This window comes from Limanda limanda, chromosome 7 (assembly GCF_963576545.1).
Source record: "Limanda limanda chromosome 7, fLimLim1.1, whole genome shotgun sequence".
NCBI classification, from domain to species: domain Eukaryota; kingdom Metazoa; phylum Chordata; class Actinopteri; order Pleuronectiformes; family Pleuronectidae; genus Limanda; species Limanda limanda.
Window position 1 is genome coordinate 16,937,437 of NC_083642.1, and position 23,540 is coordinate 16,960,976.

Below are 23,540 nucleotides of genomic sequence, written 5' to 3' on the forward strand. Positions count from 1 at the left end.
TTTATGTGGTGAAAAGCATGACATATCGAAGGTCTCATTTTCTGCATGAATCCCACTTCACAGTCTGATGAGACACATTCTTAGAGGAATACAAAGGAAAATCATTTCATGTCATTATTTAGAGCGTTAGTTCAGGTTATCATGGCAATTTCCACGGTCAGCTCCACATTTCTCTGTTGCCTTTGCGTCGCGTGGAAACACAGATATGCTCTGGAAGCCAGCCCTCAGGATGTCAATACCCTGAAAAAAACAGGCAGCCCCTTTCGAAGCGATAACTCATGAAATGTTACATGACACACACTCCTGGAATATTATCCCACTGCCAGCCTCCGGGCCATTGGCTGAGTCTTAACATTCTCCTTTCATGGGCCTGTACATGAGGGAGAGTGTGCATCTTGCCACACTAGTGGGAATCCTAAAATAAATGTAGCAAGTAGCTCCCAACCTTCATCACCACTCAACTGAAAATGAGATCTTTTTCCCAGTCAGCTCTCTCCATGGCCTATTTTGGACAGCTTGATGGATCGAGTTTATCACGACTGCAGTTCAACTTATCTTCCGGTCTTCATCAACCATTAGACTCCCCAAAGCCCAAAGCCCAGAACTGAGATTAGGATTTTTTTCATTTTTTCATTTAAAAATGTGATGAATCTAAAGCATTCATCAATTAGATTTACAAAATCCTAATGAAGTGTTTGCTTCTGCAAGAGTCAAACATCGTGGAAATATGCTGTGGGAAACGGGCCAGGAGCAGGGGAGCAGCTGTGTGAGATCCTAGCTTTTTACTTGTGCGCGAGTGGAACACATGACACAGAGCAATTACCCTACTTTGTACAGCAATTATTTGCTTTTTAGAATTGTTCTTTCTGATGTTTCTCCCTCAACTGGAGATAAATATGGATTTGAAGAAATGTCTCATTGATTTGCGCTTCTCCCGTTACAGTTTCTGTAACATCAGCTTAAGTCCAATTACAGCAGATTTGGTTTCTGCGGGTCTCTGTGGAGTGACGTTCCTGTTTAGTTTTTTTCCCCTTCTCGACTCCCGGGTGTGGGAGGAATTTATTTATTTATTAATTTATTTATGCTATAATTTTAGAAGGCGGGCCTCTTAGCATATTCACTCATCACCACAGACGGAGCCGGCACCAAAAGCGAGCGTTAATGCTTTAATTAAAAACGGAATCATATCTCGGCGAATTGAAAGGGAAAACGTTTTTTTGGTTGGCTTGTTTGTTTGTTTCTGTTGTCTTCCCTTTTCCCTGATGCACGTCTGAGAAACCATCTGTATGGAACATAATTTTTCCAGAGTCAGAACCATCAGAACTGTGATCTTGCATGCCAATTGATTCATCTTAATTAAAAAATGAGTTTTAGTGGAAGGGAGTCCACCTGTAAAGATGGGGCTGGGGGGGAGGGGGGGAGGCACAGGCATGCCTCCTGTTTCAAGTTTCATTTCAGACGTATCTTGTACTCAGAAAGTCCCAGAGTGTTTTGGTGTGGCATTTGGATAGAGCACAACTTGCAGATATGCAAAGTGCATCAATAACCACAGAACACGTCATATTTAAAGACATTGCAGCATGTACAGCCCCCCCCAACTGTCAATTGGCTCCCAACTGCTGCAGCTGCTGCTTCCACGGAGATGAAGTGACTTGTTGCTGATTCTGTGACTGGTTTAAATAAACGCCAACCTGTTGCTGTACATTTTTCCCCCCTCCCCTTTTGCAGAGGTTTACTAGTAAGCAGGACGTGATCAGGCACTACAACATGCACAAGAAGAGGGACAACTCTCTGCAGCACGGATTCATGCGCTTCAGCCCTCTGGACGACTGCAGTGTCTACTACCACGGCTGCCACCTCAATGGGAAAAGCACCCATTACCACTGCATGCAGGTACACCACCCAGACGCACATCTCCTCTTCCACGGGCTCACAATAAACCCACAAGCACGCACAGCAGAAACAGAATCATACGCATCTGCTAACATGGGCGCAGGTGCTTAAGGATTCCGTACATTTCAAACAACCCGACAACTCACAATTCTGATTAAAAATGTAAAATTGATAACAAACAGCAAATCAGATCACACACACACACACAACAATAAAAGCCTTGTAACTAATTTTCTTTGTTGCAGTGACATTTAATCATAAAACCAAAAGGTATATAATGAATTGCAGAACGTTGTGATATAAATGTTGGTCAGATCAGGGAAATGAGGCCACTCGTAACACACAACACACACACACACAAACACACACACACACACACACACACACACACACACACACACACACACACACACACACACACACACACACACACACACATACACGCCACAGTTTACTTGCATCTGTGAAATAGAATCACAGCCCCACACTTTTTCCATTTACACCAAAGTGTCTTTAAAGAGCAGTTTGGCCAAACGTGCGCTAAGGTAAATAAAAGAAAATTGAAAAAAAAAACAGGGTGAGTACACGGGTAAGGCTGCGTGTGCATCCCCCCCCCCCACCTCCTCACTCTCTCACTCCTTAATTGGCATGGATAAAATTCAGTTAGGTGTTTATATAAACTACACATTTTTCATCTTTTAGTACCAAGCGGCCCATTGAAGATTGTTCCCCCTTCTGGATTTGTTTAATTTTTTAATACATCTGCTTATTTTCAACGTGTCACTGTGCGGAGAGCTCTCTCACCAGCAGGGCAGCGGTGCAGCGGAGGATGGCTCCAGATATATTCTTTTTTAAACCCCTCTAACGGCGTAATTGTTATTAGGACGTTTCAGCCCTTGTTTTAACAGTCCCTGAGAACCTGCAGATGTTGGCATCGGCTCTCGTGATTTAGTGGGGGGAAAAAACAGAGTGGCATTTTTTTCATTGTTTGACTCAATATGGAGAAGTTGCCCCGGTTTGTGCGGATGAAAAGTGCCAGGGATGATATACAATTGCTGCTTTTAAGTCAAACATTACCTGTTTTTTTCCCTTGGCTGTGGCTCTGAGGGCTCCAGAGTACCAGAACATTTTAAACTAAAGACTAGGACCGTCCTATTACTCCTGTCTGCTCTCCTCTGCCCCCTCCACCGCCAAAATCTGCTCTTAGAGTTACAGAAAGACTTGTGCTGAATGTACTGTCAGGCTCAAAATATAAATTTCATTTTCTAAATGGCAGCTTTGCCAGGAAGCTACTGTATTTTCAGCTACCTACTGTGACCACCGATACTTTCAGTCACATTTTGTTTCAAAATGTCACAATGATAAGACTGTTGAGCTTACATTGTACTGCTGCTGGTGTGCGTTACAGCGCATTAAATTGTAAACGTGAGAAAACAAACCTTCCAGTCATTTCTAGGCCACTAGCATTTTCGTAACCACACTGAACTCCTTTCTCAGAGACTTTTACGGTCTGGCACATCTCTTTAAAGCACTGTGTTTCAGAAGTTGCCTTTTTTTCAGAGTGAAACTCTCGGGTCTGCAGTGGGCCCAGATCTTTGTTTCCGATTACAATGCTTTGCCTCTGCTCGTAGGTGGGCTGCAGCAAGGTGTACACCAGCACCTCAGACGTCATGACCCATGAAAACTTCCATAAAAAGAACGCCCAGCTGATCAACGACGGCTTCCAGAGATTTCGGGCCACCGAGGACTGTGGCACAGTTCAGTGTCAGTTCTATGGGCAGAAGACCACACACTTCCACTGCAGGTGAATGTGGTGGATGTTTTTTTTTTACATTTATTAAACATAACTTAAGAATAAATGCGTAAAACACATGTATATATTTTATATATAATTGTTTTCAGATCAATTTACATTTATTATTAGGATATATGTATATGTGAACAAACACTTAGCTGCAGAGGTCCTAGCAGGTTATATAAGAGAGAGAGAACAAGAGAAAAAGAGGAATTTAGGAACATTCTCTATTTAAGTGTAAATAAAATATATCGTCTAACATCACCATGAACCATGGAATTGCAACTTATGGCCTGTTTGTATATAATAATACAAATACATTTTAATTAAAGTCCATTGAGCTTCAAACGTGTTCACCTTATTTTGAAAAGGACACACCACATATCCTATCAATGGATATCGATAATTGCTCCCTGGAAAGTTTCCCCCAGAGTTTTCAGGTAGTGATGCTTCAATGAGCTGCTGCTGTGTCAGTTATCATTTCTCCATTGTACCAAGTATTTGAATCAAATGAATCATGCTCCCAACTGTACCTGGTTCTGAGGAGGCTTTGCAACAGAGCATTGTGTCTTATCATGTTATCCCTTTATTTCCCGTTCTTTTCTCAGGCGCCCAGGCTGCACCTTCACCTTCAAAAACAAGTGTGACATAGAAAAGCACAAGAGCTACCACATCAAGGATGATGCCTATGCCAAAGATGGCTTCAAGAAGTTCTACAAATATGAGGAGTGCAAGTACGAAGGCTGCGTGTACAGCAAGGCCACCAACCACTTCCACTGCATCCGTTCAGGCTGCGGCTTCACCTTTACCTCCACTAGCCAGATGACCTCCCACAAGCGCAAACACGAGCGTCGGCACATCCGCTCCTCTGGCGTCATGGGCCTCTCTTCCTCCTTCCTGCCGCCAAAGGACGACCAAGACGAATCGAGCAACGATGACCTGATGGATTTCTCCGCCATCAGCAGCAAGAACTCGAGCCTGAGTGCCTCGCCCACGACCCAGCAGTCCAGCACTGTACCGCACATGATGGCCACACCCACCACCGTTGTCTCCTCCTCCTCTACAATGGGCCACGCGCTCAAGCTGACATCCTCGCTGTCCAGCGCCGGCCAGCGTATGTCCAACCTGCTGTCCCAGGCCCTGCCCAGCAACATGACCCTCGGTCTCTCCAACAGCGCCATGGCCTCCAACCCGTTCTTCCCTCTCATGCCCAGGCTGCCTCTCCAGCCCCCTTTGCCTGCGGCTAGCCTGATATCAGCTGTAACCTCTGGGGCCCACTCCATGCCCACCGACTCACTCACCCAGGGTTGCTCCACATCGGGGGCGGAGGGAGCCATGGCGTCGACCCCGACCTCCTACGCCACCTCCTCCATCATGGAGAAGATCTCGGCGAGCAAAGGTCTGATATCGCCCATGATGGCCAGACTGGCAGCTGCTGCCCTGAAGCCGAACATGAACCATGATATAGGTCAGTTACTCCACAAACCGCCATAACTGTACTGATTTTTTTCAATGTAAATTATTTGGGCTAAAAAAAATCTAATAATGCTGATAATCAAATAATTATATGGCTAAAACTCTTTTATACTATTATAAATTGATTATCTTTTCAGTTTTTAACTATTAATTGATGTATCAACAGAAATCGAACAGATTAATTGATCAAATTAATTGTTGATGCGATAGATAATATAACATTCTTCTTATTATTATTACTGTAACTGAACTACTTTAACAGACTGAGTTGTAAAGTTCACACTTAGTCAGTATACTGAGTAACTGCACGTATAGCAAAAGCCACATAATGTTCTGCGGACTTCACTCCACTGCAGCGAGAGAGCAGAGAGAGAGTGCACTCAGAGGTCATTTCTCTCACTATCCCACACCAGAGAGAAAGGCAGAAAAAGTGCTGTTTTCAGGCTTACAGGGACATACCGGAGGCATGGTCCTCTGCTCTGGGCTTGTTATTGTGTTGATCGTTTGTTAGATACCCACAATCCATTTGGAGATAAATGCGCTGACAGGGGAGAGTAGAGCCTGTAAAAGTCTCTTATGATGTTCGGAGTGGGGGCTCCTGGGGCTTGTGTCGAACATGTTTCCTCATCATTGGTCTCTTATCTGTGTCTGCGCCCGTTCCGAGCAAATGGAGGTGGAATGAAATTAAGTTCAGAAATTGCGAGAACAAAAAAAATGTTTTTTTCCGTATCCTCTATGCAAACTGATAAAAAAACTGAAATCGCTCAGGCAGAAATGACTCAATGCACCAGAGCTGAAAAGACGTTTTTTTTTTCTAACAGATACAAGACCTCAGACACACTTGCATGCATCAGCAAAGACACACTTTTTGAATTTCTAGAAACCCTCGGTTCCAAGAAAAACACGTCAATATCTGTTTAGCATAAACACAATTCACATAATTTTTGGAGGTAATTGCCTTGTCTCTGTTTATCATACTGCTCTAAACAAAGCGTCTGAAAATGAAGTTAAGGTATTAAATTGATAATGCACCGCAGAGTGCAGTCTTGCATCCGAGCGGCAGCGGGGCCTCCTGTGTTGAGCCCGAGCAGGTGGGGGGTGCGGATTGTAAATGGGGCTGTAAGGGGGAGCATCTCCGGATGTTGGGACGGGGAAGGATTACAATTCCTGGTGGTGTTGGTGGAGCAGGACAGTTCCTGGGAGAGAGCTGGGGCAGCTGCTCTGGGGAGCCAAGCTGAGCCCAGGCTGTCAGGCTGAGCTCCACCTCTGGGCTTCCAGCAGTTAGTCTGAACACCGGGAAGACCCCCACTGAGGGTGGGGCCTCCACAGATGGTGCATTCACCAGCCCTCATGTCGGCTCACCGAACGGCTGCAGCTCAGATCTTGCGGCTGGATCGTGAAGCTGTTTTAAAATAATACCTCATGCAGCATCATTTATTGTAAAAGCTCAGAGCAAACGCAGGATGGACGGGTGGCTGCGGTTTGGTTTCTCATATTTGTTTCATAAAATGTGTGAACAGGACATTTCAGGCTAAAATTAGGAGGAAGTGGTTTGTGCTTCTCTGTCGAAAAGATGTGAGAAAAGTCACAGTGCTTGTGGCTATTTCACACAGTGTGTATATCTCTCGTGCAGTTGTGAAACTCTATTGTGAGCTGTGCATTTTTCCTATTTCTGCTTTCAGTCATTTCTCAGTATTTTTTTTTCTTTATTAATGTTCCGCTCTAATTTACCCCTAAGTGTTTTTCCCAGAGATTCGAGCATCTGAAGGGTTTACTAATTAGATACACAGTACAAATGATCTTTCACAAGCTCTGTATCTTATCCGGAGTAATTACATGGTGGTACATTATTCCTGGATAATTTCCAGAAAGAAGCTGCTTTGAGTCAAACTCATTTGTTCTCCCTCTTTGGGAAACGGATAGAAAAAAAAAAAACGACTTTGCGATGCGCAGCAGAGTGAGAGACCTTTGCACTCTAACGAACCTCAGTGAGTCCCATGCAGCCTCTGAGAGGGAAGGAGTGCATCTCTCTGCCTGGTGATCATGTGTAGATCCTACAGTGAGGGACGGCTCCTGATATGATGTGTTCTCATTTGGTCTGAGAGTTGATGTAATTGTTAATGACAAGGCAGGATTCGTCAGGCTCGCTAATTTTGGGTCTACTCTTATCAAGTTGGGGGAGGGGAGGAGCGCGGCGCGGCGCCGTGGCGACTCGGTAAGCGTTCGGTGACCTCAAACCAGATGCAAAATTGTTTGACTGCTGGTTTTTCTTTGAGCCCCACCCCGGCCCCACCCCCAGCCCCTCCAACCAACCTCAGCCATTGTCAAACTGAACTGACACTGACAGTGATACCTCCTCGTCTCCGAGCTTTCAGCTGACAGGGCCCAAGACTGGCTTTTCCACTCCTATTCTGCCTGATATGTCTCTGGGTCATCTTGTAGTGGAGGGAGGGAGGGGCGGGAGGGGGGGACTCTGGTGCCCCCTACGTTATATGGGCTAGTCTTGTTTTCTCCCCAGCTAAGAAAAAGGAGAGAGGCCTCCACCAGGCTGAGGGCCAAGGGCACACACTTGGTTGCCCATGACCTTGCCTGTCACAATCCCTCAGCACCAGCTCCTACTCCTAAACAACTGATCCCACACCAAACCAATCACAGCCGCTGGTGCTCTCCAATCTCATACCGGGGGCCTCATCCCTCCCACTCACATTTTTTTAAAACAATAAAACACCACTTATTGTCTATCAAAAGCCCAGCTTTCTCTTCATAGCCCCAGGACAAATTAATATTTCAGTCCCTAGTGGATCGGGGGTGGTGTGGGGCAGGAATCCACTTCCTCTCAGGATTATTTTTACCCCACGTCGTTTGCTTATTTATTTCACTTCAGCTGTCTGTCCTCACTCACAACATCCATTGAATACCTATTTGGACGAGAATGTGAAAGAGGGGTCACGCTATTTGAACCAATCTGATTGGCTGTCAGCTCCAATCTGACCGACATAGCACCCCTGTTCCTTGTGGGTACGCTCAGTGGCATTGGCTGCCGCCCGTTGTCAGGCCAACGCGGAGCCTGGGAAGGTGGGAAGGGGGGGGTGGGGGCCAATCTGAGACTGCCACTTTCCCTCAGCATTAGCATCTCACTTAATGACCAGTTAAGAGGCAGCCTGGCAAATGAGTTGTGACAAGTGCTGCAGAAAAAGGAGTCTTTTTCCCTCATATCTCCCGCCTCTCAATCACCATTTAAAAGGCTTGACGGCTTGACATAATTTCGCCATAATTATCACTCTGAGTATTCTTTTCGGGCCTGGAAAGAAGTCAGATTGGATCTTGTCATGAGGTAATAATGCTGACCAACAATAACTTTGTTGTCTCTTCTCTCCTCTGCGTCTCTGGCTTGATCCTCAGGGAACGGGCAGCCGTGTTCAGCCAGCCAGTTCAATCTGGTTCAAGTGAAGCAGGAGCCGATGGACGGCCACTCCGGGGCCTCCCACGACTCTGCACAGGAGCACAGCCTGGACCTGAGCAAGAAGGACCATCGCTACGGAGGAGAACGGTAATTCTTCTTGTAAAATCAACAAATAAATCACAAACAAAATATGGTTTCTCTGATTTATTGATGAGGTCTATGTTCTTGGCAGCCATTCATAATTATTTATCAAAAATATCTTATTTATAGACGTGCAAACAATTAGAAAACCGTCAACATATTTCTCAATTTTTGTGCAAGAAGGTTATTTACATAAACCTTCATATCCAATCTTCCCTCACACTCACTGTAGATCTTATTTCTTAAGAAGACAGCATTTTTCTTCTTCATTATACGGGCACACCTTGTGTGATAAATAGTAATATTTACTGTTCTCATGCAAATCTTGACTAAACATTGTTCATTTTCCTTGTTCCAGTAATGAATCAAACGGACACCCTGTTCCAGGGAATACATCTCTTTTATCCTCGCTTATGAATAAGGTAAGATCCATCCATCAAACGCCTTTCATCCCAAGACAAATTAGCGGGACACAGAGGGGCCTGTTTGTTTTTTAATGTTTCACCGCTAATAAGATGAGTTTGTATCATTTAAATTTTCCAGCCATTTTTCATACCGTGTAATTTTCACTGCACCTCTCACAAATTAATATAATGAAGCAGTAGCTGGGTGCCATGCCAGATATATAGAGATGTTTGTTTTTTGATGAGCTGTTTTGAACTCGCCGTCCATTTTTTCTCCTCCTTTATACTTTTTTTTCCCCTGCCTCACTCTGCATTTATTTATAGAGTTTGTAAATTATTTGATTAAAAAGTCAGCGGAGGAAAAAGTACACGACGGTGCTCCTCTCATTCTTTTCACCCAGTGTAAATGTTAGTCTATGGAAAATCTAAACAGATTTTTTTTGTTGTGAAGCCAAAATGGGCATCTTCATACTCGTATATCTTATTTAACTGATACAAATGTGCCAGGTGGTTTCGATTACATTGATGATGTAATGACAGATCGGCCGCCATTATTTTATTTTTGCCAACTGGTGTGATACCCCCCCCACCCCCCCCTTCAGCCTTCCCCTTCACACACACACACACACACACACACATAGCCTCTCCCCGGGAGAGGTTCACTTTGGAGTCGCTCTGCTCAGATTCATTGAACCCAGACACTGGAGGAGCTTGAAGACCTGTCGTCCAACAGCTCCTCACGTCATGTCAGATTTTTCGGAGTTTGATTCAAGCCACCACATCACATAAAGGGGTTAACAGTTGCTCCCAGAGGACGCTTGGCAAACACGCTTGGCCGGCGCTCAAGCATAAGCTTGGATGTTGTGTAAATCTGGCCGAGCTTTTTTTTTGCACTGCCAAATCATTTTGTGTGTCAAGTCTCACATTCCAGCTACAGTAACACAAGCAAGTGGCCCGGCTCATGTGTGTGTAGCTCACCCAGTGGCTGTCTCTTTTTGTGCCGTTTGTCTCGTAGATGTCCCAGGTGAACCCCGCCCTGTTCAACGCCATGAACCTAAAGACGGAGCTGGAGGGGGGGCAGGGCAGTGACACGTCAGAGGCAGCTCAGTATCTGAACCGAGTGCTGAAGAGGCCCCTGCTGGAAAAGCCCAATGAGATCTGGAGGACATACCTCCGCAGGTACAAAACACAGAAGATGGGCATATTTATGAAAAGAAGTGAAAGATTTTTTTCTCAGTACTATTCCTCTCATAATGTGCATGAACATAGGAATTTTAAATGACCTGCGGGATTATGGGCGTGCAATCATTTACTGTAAGATGAGTAGTTTAACCAGTTCTCCTGTATAGCGTGCGTTGGGGTTAGGCAGTGCATTCACAGTCTTTATAATCTGTCTCTGTCAAGGTTTGACACCGATGACTTCTGCGAGGCTCAGTGCGACTTCCTTCAGAAAGTGCACTTTCACTGTGTGGTAGAAGACTGTGGTGCGCTCTTCAGCACAGTGGATGGGGCCATAAAACATGCTAAGTGAGTGTCACACTGGTTCACGATCAGAAAATATACCCTTACAATCTACATTTTAGTTTTCAGCTTTATTGATCGACATAAAAATGAGCTTCCCTCTCGTTGTTCAGCTTCCACCTCCGCGCCACCTTGAAAGTGAAGTTGGAGCCTCAGTTCGGCGAGAGCAAGGACTCCAGTGAGGGAGGCCTCCTGCAGCCCGCGGCGCCGGTGTCCATGGCCAACAATCCCTCTATTGATGTGGCTCACCTCAGCTCCTCCCGCGGCTACAGCTCACCGTCTCCCTCCCTGCTCGCCTGGAAGCAGCTGGCCGGCAGCATCCCACAGATGTCGGCCTCGATGCCCAGCCTGCCATCCAACTCCCCTCTGGCCACCACCTCTTTGGAGAACTCTAAGCCACAAGTCAAACCAGGTTTCCTGCAGTTCCAGGAAAAGTAAGAGAAATAATCGGTTGAACGTCCGTGCAGGGTGAATTACGTTTCCTTTCCTCTTATTGTCAAGTTTTGAATAAGCCATATCTTCCCTTTTCATTCACCCAGTGATCCGTGTTTGGCCACTGACTGTAAGTACTCAAACAAGTTCCACTTCCACTGCTTGTTTGGGAACTGCAAGTACGTGTGCAAGACCTCTGGGAAGGCCGAGTCCCACTGTTTGGACCACATCAACCCCAACAACAACCTGCTCAACGTCCGCGACCAGTTCTCCTACTACTCTCTCCAGTGTCTCTGTCCCAACCAGGTGAGTGGGACTTGATAACTCGCCCAGGAGCTGAATCACCTACTGTCATCTGCCAGGATGTCTAAGCATGAAGTATGCTATCTATTAGACCAGTATTTGAGGTTATTTGACTCAAGGCTTTCACAACCGCTGCTCGCCGTCTTCCATCTCCGCTGAAAAAGACAGTCGACTCACCCCAGTAATGCCTGTTTATATGTCAATGATGTCATTTTGACTGCCGCATTCTCCTCTCAGAAAAGGCCAATTTAGCTGATATTACCCAATAAATCATTGTCACTCGCACAGTAAACAAGGCTGTCTGGAATAGGGCAAAAATCAGGGGAATGCTTCGCAAATGAAACCTAAATGGCAGCCCCTGCCTGCTCTCATGAGCCCGTATTTGGAGAACGGTTTAAATGAATTCATTAATGTGTCGAAAATCACCCCTTCTCACAAAAAGTCCCCCCCCCCGTCTCCCTCCTCCTCCTCCTGCTCCTGCTCCCCCCTTTAGTCTCCGTCTCCTGAAGTGAGCAGATCTTATTTGGCCCCGTCCTTTGGGATCTGGGCCTCACAAGCAGATGGTGGTGCACAGACATGTTAGAAAGGAAGTAAAAAAAAAAAGAAAAAGTAATCATGCTTAGAAATGAGGGATGTTCCAAATGACCAGAGGGGAAGAGAAGACCGTGAGATATCAATTATGCGTCAGGAAAATGTCTGTGTAGTATTCACTTTAACTTTTCCCACAAAGAAAGATCAATCCTCTCTCTACGTTTGACTCATGAAATTGGAAACTGTGTGTCCCTGCTGCAGCACTGTGAGTTCAGAATGAGGGGCCACTATCACTGTCTGCGGCCCGGCTGCTTCTTTGTCACCAACATCACCACCAAGCTGCCGTGGCACATCAAGAAGCACGAGAAGGCCGAGCGCCGCGCCGCCAATGGATTCAAGTATTTCACCAAGAGAGAGGAGTGTGGCAGGCTGGGTAAGAAAAATGATTCTCAAATGAGCGTTTTTGTCCTTTAACCCCAGACAGGTCCTCCGTGTCAGCATGAACACTTTGGGAGGAGAGATGTGTAGATACAAAGTTTTGTTAGAAAGAACTAAATCAATTTGTGGGGGTGGTATTCTCTGTGTTTGCAAAGGGAGAGATACAGTGTTGGCAAACAGAGCTGTCCTGTTTGTCTCGCATGAAACAGCCTCATGGACTCGGTTGTTGTCTTTTGCATATTCACAATGGCACCTCAAGTCCCAAAGGTAGTGCTGCCTGTACGATATAAGCAACAACGTCAGAGGGGGCAATCACTTCCAGGTTGTTTTCTTCTTACTTTTGCCCCTGTCAGAAATGAGCAATTAGGTTTGTGTTTGTTAATTATCTGGCTTGTCTGGTTTAGCCTGTTTGTGTTCCGAAGCTGTGCCTCACAGCCGCCGCTGCCATCGCACGGGGAAGAATTAAAAGTGATCTGTTTTTTTCAGGCGGTTACACAAGCTTTTCAGAACGCAGACACAAAGCAAACAAAAACCGGCCCGAAACAGCTGTTTTCTGTCCCCAGCCTGATCTGCCAACTGCATTGTTTGGGCTGCGGGGGGGAAAAAAAACACAGAAAGGATTACCATCGCTAGCACTCCAGTCATAAAGAATTGATGGGTTGCCAGTATCCATGGCAGCAACATTAAACTGAACACAGCTGATGATGTTACCTGGCTTGTGTCTCACAAAAGGCCCTTCATGTCACAGGGGTTACTGTTATTTGCTCAACTTTGCGTGTTTGAAGCGTTTGTGTGCGCGGAAGCTATTTGATGACACAGACATGTTGTGCTCTTAAACCGGGTGCCATGGTTACTGACATGCTAGCACCTGCCCAGCATGTAACTCTTTCAATTATTTCTGCCTGCTTTTATATAATGGTATTTGATTAACAGGCACAAAACAGAACATTCATTTAATTTGAAATCATAAAGCAATTAGAGCCAGAGCGGTCAAAACATGAGCAAAAGAACAGAAGAATATGAAGCAGACGCCGATGCAATGGAGAACAAAAGGAAAAATGACAATGGAGATACTTTGAAAAATGAATTTAATATGGTAATAATTGTATATTTACTTTGGTTTGCAGGGGTGTGTGCATTATTGGCCCACAGAAAATGAGAATTTATTTATGTAAATTCCTAATTGAATAAAGCATGTCAGTGTAATAAAAGAGCTCCACAGGTTTAGTGAACAGAAGCCTTGACTTGCTCAGTGTGACACCGGAGTGATCTAATATTCCTCCTACATGTGCACTCTGAAACACTTTGAAACCCGATCCCTCTTTTGTCGGAGCTACAGTATATCATGAAATTAAAAAAAACTAAAAATATTTCACCGCGTGTTTGATCTAATCACAACACCGTCGCACTGATAATATTGCATTTACCGCCCGAGCTGCTCTCTGATGCCTCGCAATGAGCCAAAGACAAATTAATCTGCAAATGGAGACTTTACAACTGTTCTTTTCTCTTTTTTTCTGCGCAGGTTGTAAGTATAACCAAGTCAACAGTCATTTCCACTGCATCCGCGAGGGCTGTCAGTTCTCCTTCCTGCTCAAACACCAGATGACCTCACACGCACGCAAACACATGAGGCGGATGCTGGGGAAGAACTTCGACCGAGTCCCATCCCAGGTACAAACACACACACACACACGCACACTGTGGCATAAAACACATGCCATTGTGAAAGGGTAATTATCTGAAAATATGGGCTGAACACCTCTGTGAACGAAAAACAGGTGTTGAGAAGTTCATTGAAACGTATTCCAACAAAGCACCTCACACACCCTTTTCCTTAGAGGTTACACAGGGATGGGTCTTTGTGTCTCAAAAGCTCATGTATTTAATTTTGTTTGAAAACAAACAGATTTTTCCACCGCCCCAAACATTTAAACTTGTTCAGTGGTTGTCCTTTCTGATTTAAAAACACTTTTTAACAATATCTAGCACAAGTACACCTCAGATTCTTTATGAAATAACTTTCTCACAGATTTTGGATTATTACATTATTAAAACAATGATATTCTTGTTAAATCTGTACGTAGCTTTTTTTGATTGGTTTTTACTTTTTTTAAATTGTGCTTCTTGTTCTATGAGTCAGATTCTGGGAAAAGAGCCCTGCTCACATCCTGCCTCACCAGTCAGCGACAAATCACTCATGACATTCTTCTAGGAAATAGATCACAGTGGAGTGCTCCCTAACCTAACGTATGCAGGTCGTCATGTTCCCTACGTAGATTTAGATATGTGGATCATCTAGTTCTGTTTGTTCTATTTTTTTCGGTTTCGAAGTCCTCGTTAAACGACAGAAGCGAAGTTTCATTGTTTGGAAATACGTTTGATGTTCTGAGGAATGCTTGGTTGTGAGCCAAGAGCCAACACCTGCATTAATGGCACGTTGTTACCAAACGTGTCCTTTACAATGAAGATTATTTTGTTTTTCTAGATGATGCCACATGGTCACAGGTCGGATGACATGCATGGATCCGGAATGGGATCCATGGCGAACCAGTCCGGCTTCTCCTCTGGCCTCATGGATGAGACTGACGACTACATGGACTACATGGGAGGCGGAGGCAGCCCCCTGGGCCTCTCCTCCGAGTCCTCCAACCAGGACCGGAGCTGCACCAGCACTCCAGGAGGCAACGATGGCTCGCCAGCAGGTGAGACCACTCACAAAACACCAGGCCGGCATGTAGAGCTTTGGTTTAGTCCAAAAGGTGAAAAGTGAAATATAAGAATATACTCAGCACTGTACATAAAGTTTAACTCTAAAGAAAAGCAGCAACTTGCCATGTCATTCTTCACTCTGGTTTTTTATGATTTAATAGTTTGAGTTATATCAACAACACCAGTCATATAATACAAGGTTGATGACAATGCTGTATTGTTTCTGATTCCTGGACAAAGTCTTTTGCAGTTTGCGTGGTCATCCTCATAAAACATCCATTTTGTACATCAGTGGTTTGAGTTATTGCTCTGTATCTAGCTTATTACATTTTCCTTTGGCCAGAGATCACCCCCGTGGCTTTGTGTCTACTTTAGCACTTTTCCAGGGTTGAATTGTGGGATAAAGGAAAGGAGAAACAACTTTTTCTTCAAAATTACTGAAAAATTGTTTATCCTCTGCTTTTTTGGGGTGTCTGAGGCCACCTGTGAATTTTCATATTCCTTCATGTGTTGACAGTATTATCCACGACACTCATCGTTGTTGATTTGGCGGGTGTTTGGGTTACTTGTCTTGAATGGGCCTCATTTTGTATCATTCTCTTATCTCTTTATCTTTCCCTTTTTACCTCCCATCCCTCTGTGTGTGTGTGTGTGTGTGTGCGACTTGGCCCTTGTGTTTGTGTTCCCGTCTGTGTGTGTGTGTGTGTGTTTTTTCCTCCTCTTGTCTGTCCTTCACTCTCTCTGGTCAACCTGTCTCTCCAGGACAAGGCTGGCCTGCCACCTCTTCTGCTCCCACCACCCCTGCTGACACTAGCGCTACCCAAAATGCAACTCCTTCTTCCCCTCCTCCTCTACCACCTCCTCACTATGCCCCTCAGCCTGGTTTTCACTCCCAGGTCCCATCCCTCTCTCCTGCCCTCCTCCGTCCTCCTCTCCCCTCACTCCCATACCTCCTCTCTCCATCCTGTCTGTCATACTCTCTGCTCAGCGCCTCTCTGGGAGCCACTCGGAGTGTTGTCATGCCAACCAACACACCAGCTTTCAGCCCCATCATTGCCACTCCGTCTCCGGTTAAAAATGACGTCCCTATAGTACAGGATGCTGCAGGTACTTATCCCCGGCGCAAACCGACACTGCAGCTGTCTTTGAATTGAGTCCTGTGCAGCATTTAACTGTGTGACCCAACCTGTCTTTAAAGTATAGTTGTGGGAAGACAACAAAGTAGAAGGGGCTTTCCAGCATGCAAACAGAACGTTTATGTAGAAATGATGAAAGGTGCATGTTTACTGAGTTGGTACAATAACAGAACAAGTGTGTATAATTACTTTACTTACACCTCTGTCTGCTCTCACTCTTGGTGTTACTAGGATTTAGAGACAGAGCAGTAAATTTGGCACACATATTATGAAGCCTGGGCCTTGTTTAGCTTCCATTAACAAGGCTGCATCAGCAGCATTTTAATCACGCTTTAAGTTTTATCGAGGCCCACTGCTTCCTGTCTTGCAGAACAGGGATCACATCATTAGCAGTGACCGCAGGGTGTTGCGAGAGGTGGGTGCCCCTCATAAAACAACATGGAGATAAGAGGGTCGGTTAAGACCCACAGCTCCGCCTCTGTTTGGAGGCTGGAGACACCCTGTAAAAGTGTCATGTTCCAAAGTCAATCTATCACTTTACCTCTCCTTTAATCATTCTGGGAATTAGGAATAAAAAAAAAAAAGTGTTGCTCTCTGTGCTTACTCAGCTGTGAACCACTTCTGGCTGAGTAAGGTTGCATATTAGAAGAGGGTCTCACAGTGTCATTTACTTGTAGTATGTGGGTTTTACTCTGTGAAGTGATTGTTCTTTAATGTGCTCCCCTCATTTCTCTTTTCAGGCAACACCATCTCCATTCCCACGGCCACCGGGGCAAAAAAGCGCTTCTGGATCATCGAGGACATGTCACCATACGGCAAGCGCCGCAAGACCGCATCGTCACGCAAGATGCTGGATGAGGGGATGATGCTGGAGGGCTTCCGGCGCTATGACCTCTACGAGAACTGCAAGGACACGACTTGCCAGTTTTCCCTGAAGGTGACCCACTACCACTGCACACGTGAGAACTGTGGCTACAAGTTCTGCGGCCGCACCCACATGTACAAGCATGCACAGCACCACGACCGCGTGGACAACCTGGTCCTGGACGACTTCAAGCGCTTCAAATCCTCGCTCAGCTGCAACTTCACCGACTGCCAGTTTTCAGGCAACAGCACCCACTTCCACTGCCTGCGCTGCGGCTTCCGCTGCACCGACAGCACCAAGGTGACCGCCCACCGCAAGCACCACGGCAAGCAAGATGTGATCACCGCCGCCGGCTTCTGCCAGTTCAGCTCCAGCGTTGATTGCGAGGTTCCCGACTGCAAATATAAGCTCAAGTGCTCACACTTCCACTGCACCTTCCCCGAGTGCAAGCACACGGTGGTGGGCATGTCCCAGATGGACTCCCACAAGAGGAAGCACGAGAAGCAGGAGCGGGGGGAGCTGCCGTCAGTGTCACCCAAACAGGAAGGTGCTCACCACCTGGGAGGAGGTATGTTGGTGGTCCCTCCAACCTCCATGACCCTTTCTACCTCCTCACCCGGTGGTCTCCATGGCTTGTCCCACAACATTAACAGCCACGCTCCCTCCATGCTCTACACAATGGCCCAGATGGGGTCCGACTATAACCACTCGTACCCACCACCCTCCATCAGCCTGGATGGCTCGCTCAACCTGGGCACAGACACCAGCAGCTCCCTGTTCTTCCTGAAGAACGCCGTCGGTCTGGGTCTCAGCGACTCCCTGGACCTCAGCAAGAAGATGCACCACCACGATGCAGCTCGATCTGGCCACAACCCCACCCCCCCTCACGCTCTGCCGGCAGCTCAGGACGACACCACGGGAACGTCTGGAGAGGCCGAAGACGACGCGTCGCCAGAGGAGGAGGCGCATGCGGAGGAGGAGGAAGAGGAGGAGGAGGAGGAAGAGGAGGAGGCGGAGGAGGATCTCAACACTGATTCGAATGATGATTCGATGCCGGAGCCCGATGGTGAGAAGGACAATGATGAGAGTTTTAATGCTTCCGTTAACCACACTGATACTTCCCAACTGGAAAAGCAAGATGCTGTCCCATGAAAAAAACGATAAACTAACAGTGACTGCAGAAACTGAAGAAGAACCCTGTGTACTATGAACAAACAAAAATGAAAGTGGCCTCATTTATCATGTTTAGAGACTTCAGATGACAACAAAAAACAACAACAGTGCAGCGTGAAAATGACGGCCCGAAATGATTTATTATGATGTTTACAAGATGACCAACATTATTAATTCAATTATGCATTAAAAAATATGAACGGAGACACACAGAATTAGGCCCTGTTTTACACACGGGGCAGCAATGTAAAGCATTTTACTACACATCAGTCTTTTTGTGTGCGTGCATGTTTGACTTTAATTTATTTTTTATTTTTTTCACTTTTTGTGTGTGGAAAAAAAACGTTAGAAAAACAAAAACAAATCTCTCTATATAACTATATATGTAAGTGTGTGTGTGTGTGTGTGTGAGTGTGTGTGAACGATGATATACAAAAGGAATTTGCTGGCACAGGTGACATGAAACCACAGGGCCGTGGAAACATAGAAAAAGGGACGTGAATCACTAAGAGGAAACAGGATTCGTTGCAAACATTTGATCTTTTTTTCTGTATTGATATTATATTATTATTATTAATTATTATTGTTGTTAGAGACAGAGAGACAGTGGGTGACACTCTGCTTGTTCCCGTCTCTCTCAGGTGATTTTCTTTGTTCTCAATGACATGTGGAATCGACCAGTAACTGTTCTCAGCTGCAGTCGGGGGTGTCTGGCGAGACGCCAGGTCTCAACAGTTCTCTCTCGACATTCTGCTAGAAATGTTCCGCTAGCACCAAAATCCAAGCTCAGCCCTCGTAAGGTTGTCAACCCGCCTGTGGAGGAATCAAGTTTGTGTGGATAGTGCACTTTTCTATTGGCTGACCACGACGACACCGATGACGATGCTAGACGACTCATAAGCATATTTAAAAAGAAAAAAATATTTTTGTTACCATTTTGCATCTTTGCATTACAGTGTCGTTTTTGTTGTGTTGTTAGTCAGAAGCATATCGATCTGTTAGCAGGCGAGGTCGTGATTAACGGCTGGCAAGTCGGGCGGGCGGGTGGGGGGGGTGAGACTGACCAGAGGAAACAATGAGTCACTCAGATGCAGCGAGGGGAGGGGGCGTGACAGAGGAAGCGTCAGGAAGTGTGTTTCATGTTGAAAATGTACAGACCGAAAAATGTCTCAACGGCATTTCTTTTTTCCATTCACTATGGCTGTGGTTGAGCTCCTGTTGTAACGGTTTTTATTTAATATTTATGTGACCTTCCAATGAGAAATTTTAGGGTGTCATTGCACTTTTTAGGTTCATTTTTACCGTCTGAAAAAAAAATGATATATTATCTTTTAACAGGGAATTTGCTTTAAATATGTTGTTTTAGTTCACTTTTTTGCTTTAATGCACAAATAGATGTTAGTGTGACAAAGAACTGTTGTTCTGTGATTATTTAAAGACTGGGTTTTATTTTGCATCTGTGATTGGACAGTTTGACGAAAAAGACAAAAAGGGTACAAACGTTGTGTCCTGAGGAGAAACACTAATACGGACTGTGATTTAAATTAATTCTTGAGAAATTCATGGCAATGCTCTCTAACTGTAGTACTAAATTATAAATATGTCAAAGCCACCCTCTGGTTTACGTTGAGCAAATATGTACGGCCGAGGAGTGGACACACTGATCAAGAATTATCGCCTGAGCTTGGCATTGGAAAGGAATGATCATTATTTAGGGATTAATAATGTGTGTAGATTATAATCCTCCTGATATTGTTTTGGGACAAAAAAAAGGTTGTACAGTATTTTCCTCTGTAAAAAAATAACTATATATGAACAAAATGCTCTTTGATGAACAGATTCATTTAAAAAGAAAACCGTAAAAAGGAGAAGTGAATAATAAAAAGCTAAAAATTCAAATAGCCTCGTTTTAGTTTACTTGTGTGCTTGAGCTCTTTTAATTACCCCAGATTTTTTGGCAAAAAAGGTTGTTGATACTATAACATTGGCAGATTCCGTTATGATATTTGCAGTATATATATATTTTCTTTTTTTTTAAAACTGTGTCAGAAGCTCAAACTAAAATACACTGATTTGAATTCATTAGTCAATGTTTCTGTTTTATTTAATGACTTGTTTCATTCACTGTCATTTTTTCTGTGTGCGTGTGTGTGGTTTTTTTTGTTTGTTTTATCCTCATTAATTGAAACTCTTGGTTTATATTTACTTTGCTGTGGGCATGCCTCGTTCACAGACTCAAACTGTCACCCAGGACTCTGTTGCAAAGCAGAGGCGTCACGACATGTGTTTGGTTTTCTCATCAGATAACCGTAGAGGCTGGGAGACGTCCTGCACTTGAATTTAGTTCATGTATGTGTGTGATCTGTGTGTATGAGTGTGTGAGACGGTGTAAAATAGCAGGATTTGTAAAAAGCTGAAAATAAAGAAACTATGATAAATATAATAATACACATGTAGTGATTGATAGTGCTTCAGTCTGAGGATGTTTCGGGTCACGCGTGAAGGGGAGAGGCGCTGCTGAGCGGCAGCAGAGCAAAAGGTCATGGCGGCGGTCTCTGTCTCTTTTTCCTTTCTGTAGGTGACACTACTGAAGTGTGTGTGTGTGCAAGTGTGAGAGAGAGAGACAGAGAGGCTGTGACCATAAGAACACAGACCTGTGGCTCCGTCCCAGCTGCTCACAGCTCCGATTCATATTTCATGACCTTGTTCGTCTCTTCCCTGCTTTGTTCTGCTATAAATTCAACTGGGACAGTTTTTTTGGCCACAGAATTTGAAGATAACAAACAAACAAAGAAAAAAAACATACATCTGCATCCCTGCAGGTAGAGGAATCAACAATATTTGTTGTTGGGGTCGCCTGTTGTTCATGTTCGACTTTCTGGTGCAAGAACCAGATCGGATCTGAGGACCGTTAGGGAGATTTAGAGGCCTGCTACTGCTAACAAGATGGCTCTCTGTGTCTGGTTTAGTGTTAACAGGGCACATTGACACATGCATTTATCTTTTTGTTTTTTTTTAAATTTGATTTTTCTTTTTCTTTGCCTTGAGCCATGTGCGGGGGGGGGGGTTCTCCTCCCACTCCCTGATGTCACCCAGTGGCCAACGTGCCGGTTCTGTCTGTCCCCTCGTCTACAGCTGTTCCTGTCCTTTCTCCTTCTCTTCCTTGTGATGTTTTTTAATAAAAAAAAAAAAAAGGAGAAAAAAAATCACGAGTAAAGGCATCACCATCTGTCAGCCAGCTGGCATCCTGTATATAATCTACCAGAAAAAAAAGAGAATAAACATGAAAATTATATTACACAAAAACCAGACGGAAATGACCTCCAAATCCTGCATAGGCTGCTGCTGAAACGACAGATCATTTGACTGTTTTAATTAACAGAGCAAAAAGGATGGTATAAAGAAGTGCTTGGGAAATAAACTGAGATGTATTTCCACTGCTGGAAAAATGAAACATGAAAGCCTCCTGCTTCCTGCAGCGTAGTGGATCAACAGCAACATTTTAGACTTTGTAAAATATATTGCACTTTTGGACTAAAAGCCATCTCCCGTTAGCATTCAATTTGGCTCGATTCATGAGACATTTTATATGAGAAGTAGACACTGAAGCAATTTTTTTAAAAGTCTCTACTTGGATTTGTTGCCCTCAGCGCTACTATTCCTTCTAGTCCTATTGCTTATTTCCACTTGGATACAGTACTGTTCATCTTCATTGTGCTATATTTATGTTTTCCTCTGTTTCTGCATGTCTTATGCAAAGATTGAGCTTTTCACTCAGTGAAATAAAAACATACTGAACGACTTTAGGCCTGTTTCCAGTGTCGATGTGTTTTTTGAGTGTCGAAAGGCGAGTACAACCCATCTTTCAGCAGATGCACGCTTTCTACCTTTTCACAAAACATCTCAGAGTCCTGGTGTATATACTGCCAGTGCCAACAATGTGTGTAGTGGGGCTGCATGCACGACGGCCATTGCTGACACGCAGAAGCTTGATGTGCCAGGAACAGGTTGAGTGAGAGTGTGTGCGGCGTGGAGCAGCAACAGGCGGGGCTGGGAACACACACGACAGGTGTGCACTGCATATGTGGTCACATGATGCCTATAAGGCAGATTAGGGCCCAAACAGATGAAGCGCTGCTTAATGGCAGCTTTTATTAAGTTCACAAAGCGTGGAGGGAGGGGGGTGAACGGAGGGAAAGCAGGTGGCTGGGCCTGTGCACTCCTAGATGAAGACAGATATTGTACAGTGGAGTCTGAGGAGGGTAGCCACTGTGGAAGGATTTATGGAGATTTGCCCGCCCTGGACTCACCCACCGCCTGCCTGTTCCCCAACTCGCAGTAATAGCCAGAGAGGGAGAGCTGGAAAAGCTCAGACAGAAGAATGTGCCAGCCGCGAAGCCAGAGAGTGTTATAATAAAAGAGGAGATGAAACTATAATAATACCTGTGAGGACAGTCACTCACTGCGACTACAAAAGAAGTTTTAAAAAACGGAGGCAGAGAAATAAACCGGAATGAATGTCATGATCAGAAATGAAAAGCTGAAACGTTTTAGTATAAAGAAAAGCTGAGCTCACAGCTTTATGATTATGAGCCAACTATCCAAGATCTTAAACATGTGACATGTATTAAAAAATAAATGCACATCTAACATCATCAGTGTGGAGGTATTAATTGACAAAACTATAAATATTGAGGGAAATATGTGAGGGAAAATATGGCATGTTTAAACATGAACAACTTTATACATCTACACTTAAAATAAAGGAAAGTTGTAGACTTGAGGATGTGTAAATTGTAAATTATACATAAACAACATTAAGCTACAGATGCGTGATAATAACTAAGAATAACTATAAAGGTTTGTATATTCGCATTATCACATATACACAGTAGATTTCTTTTCATAATGAGATATAAATGTTAGTGGAACATTAAACCATCACAGAAAGGTGGTTACGTGTATAACTACAGTGCATCTGTCCTCATTGCCACTACATTCTGAACATATTTCACGACACAGTTGTTGCTCCACATCAGTCAGTCAGCGCACAAAGCTGATTGGCTAAGTCTGTATGTACTGTACGTACTTTAAGGAATGGGAGGTTCTACAATATAGTTCACTTCAGACCACATCTGTCAGTAAAAACTGCTTCCAGGCAAATATCACTGACACAGACTGTTCCCTCCTTGGTTTGTCTCCCGCCTCATTCTAATTGATTCTACACGACTTTGGGCTTTTTTGGTATGTTGAAGGTTCAGCCCTAAGGATTTAGTGCAATCTAGCTGCGAAGTTGCAGATTGCAACCACCTGAACA

The 23,540-nt window shown here is 44.6% G+C and overlaps 1 protein-coding gene across 1 annotated transcript in view; it reads left to right on the forward strand.

Annotated features, from left to right (window-relative positions):
• casz1 (castor zinc finger 1) overlaps positions 1-18,234 on the forward strand; it is a 44,176-nt gene extending 25,942 nt beyond the window's left edge. Inside the window, exons 6-19 of the mRNA XM_061075377.1 lie at positions 1,729-1,893; positions 3,525-3,697; positions 4,297-5,156; positions 8,567-8,714; positions 9,067-9,130; positions 10,128-10,291; positions 10,517-10,639; positions 10,747-11,067; positions 11,173-11,371; positions 12,161-12,332; positions 13,863-14,011; positions 14,826-15,042; positions 15,812-16,156; positions 16,926-18,234. Of these exons, the coding sequence (XP_060931360.1) occupies positions 1,729-1,893; positions 3,525-3,697; positions 4,297-5,156; positions 8,567-8,714; positions 9,067-9,130; positions 10,128-10,291; positions 10,517-10,639; positions 10,747-11,067; positions 11,173-11,371; positions 12,161-12,332; positions 13,863-14,011; positions 14,826-15,042; positions 15,812-16,156; positions 16,926-18,202 (4,377 nt within the window). The 3' untranslated portion in view covers positions 18,203-18,234. The remainder of the gene's footprint in view (positions 1-1,728; positions 1,894-3,524; positions 3,698-4,296; positions 5,157-8,566; positions 8,715-9,066; positions 9,131-10,127; positions 10,292-10,516; positions 10,640-10,746; positions 11,068-11,172; positions 11,372-12,160; positions 12,333-13,862; positions 14,012-14,825; positions 15,043-15,811; positions 16,157-16,925) is intronic.
• The last annotated feature ends 5,306 nt before the right edge of the window (positions 18,235-23,540 follow it).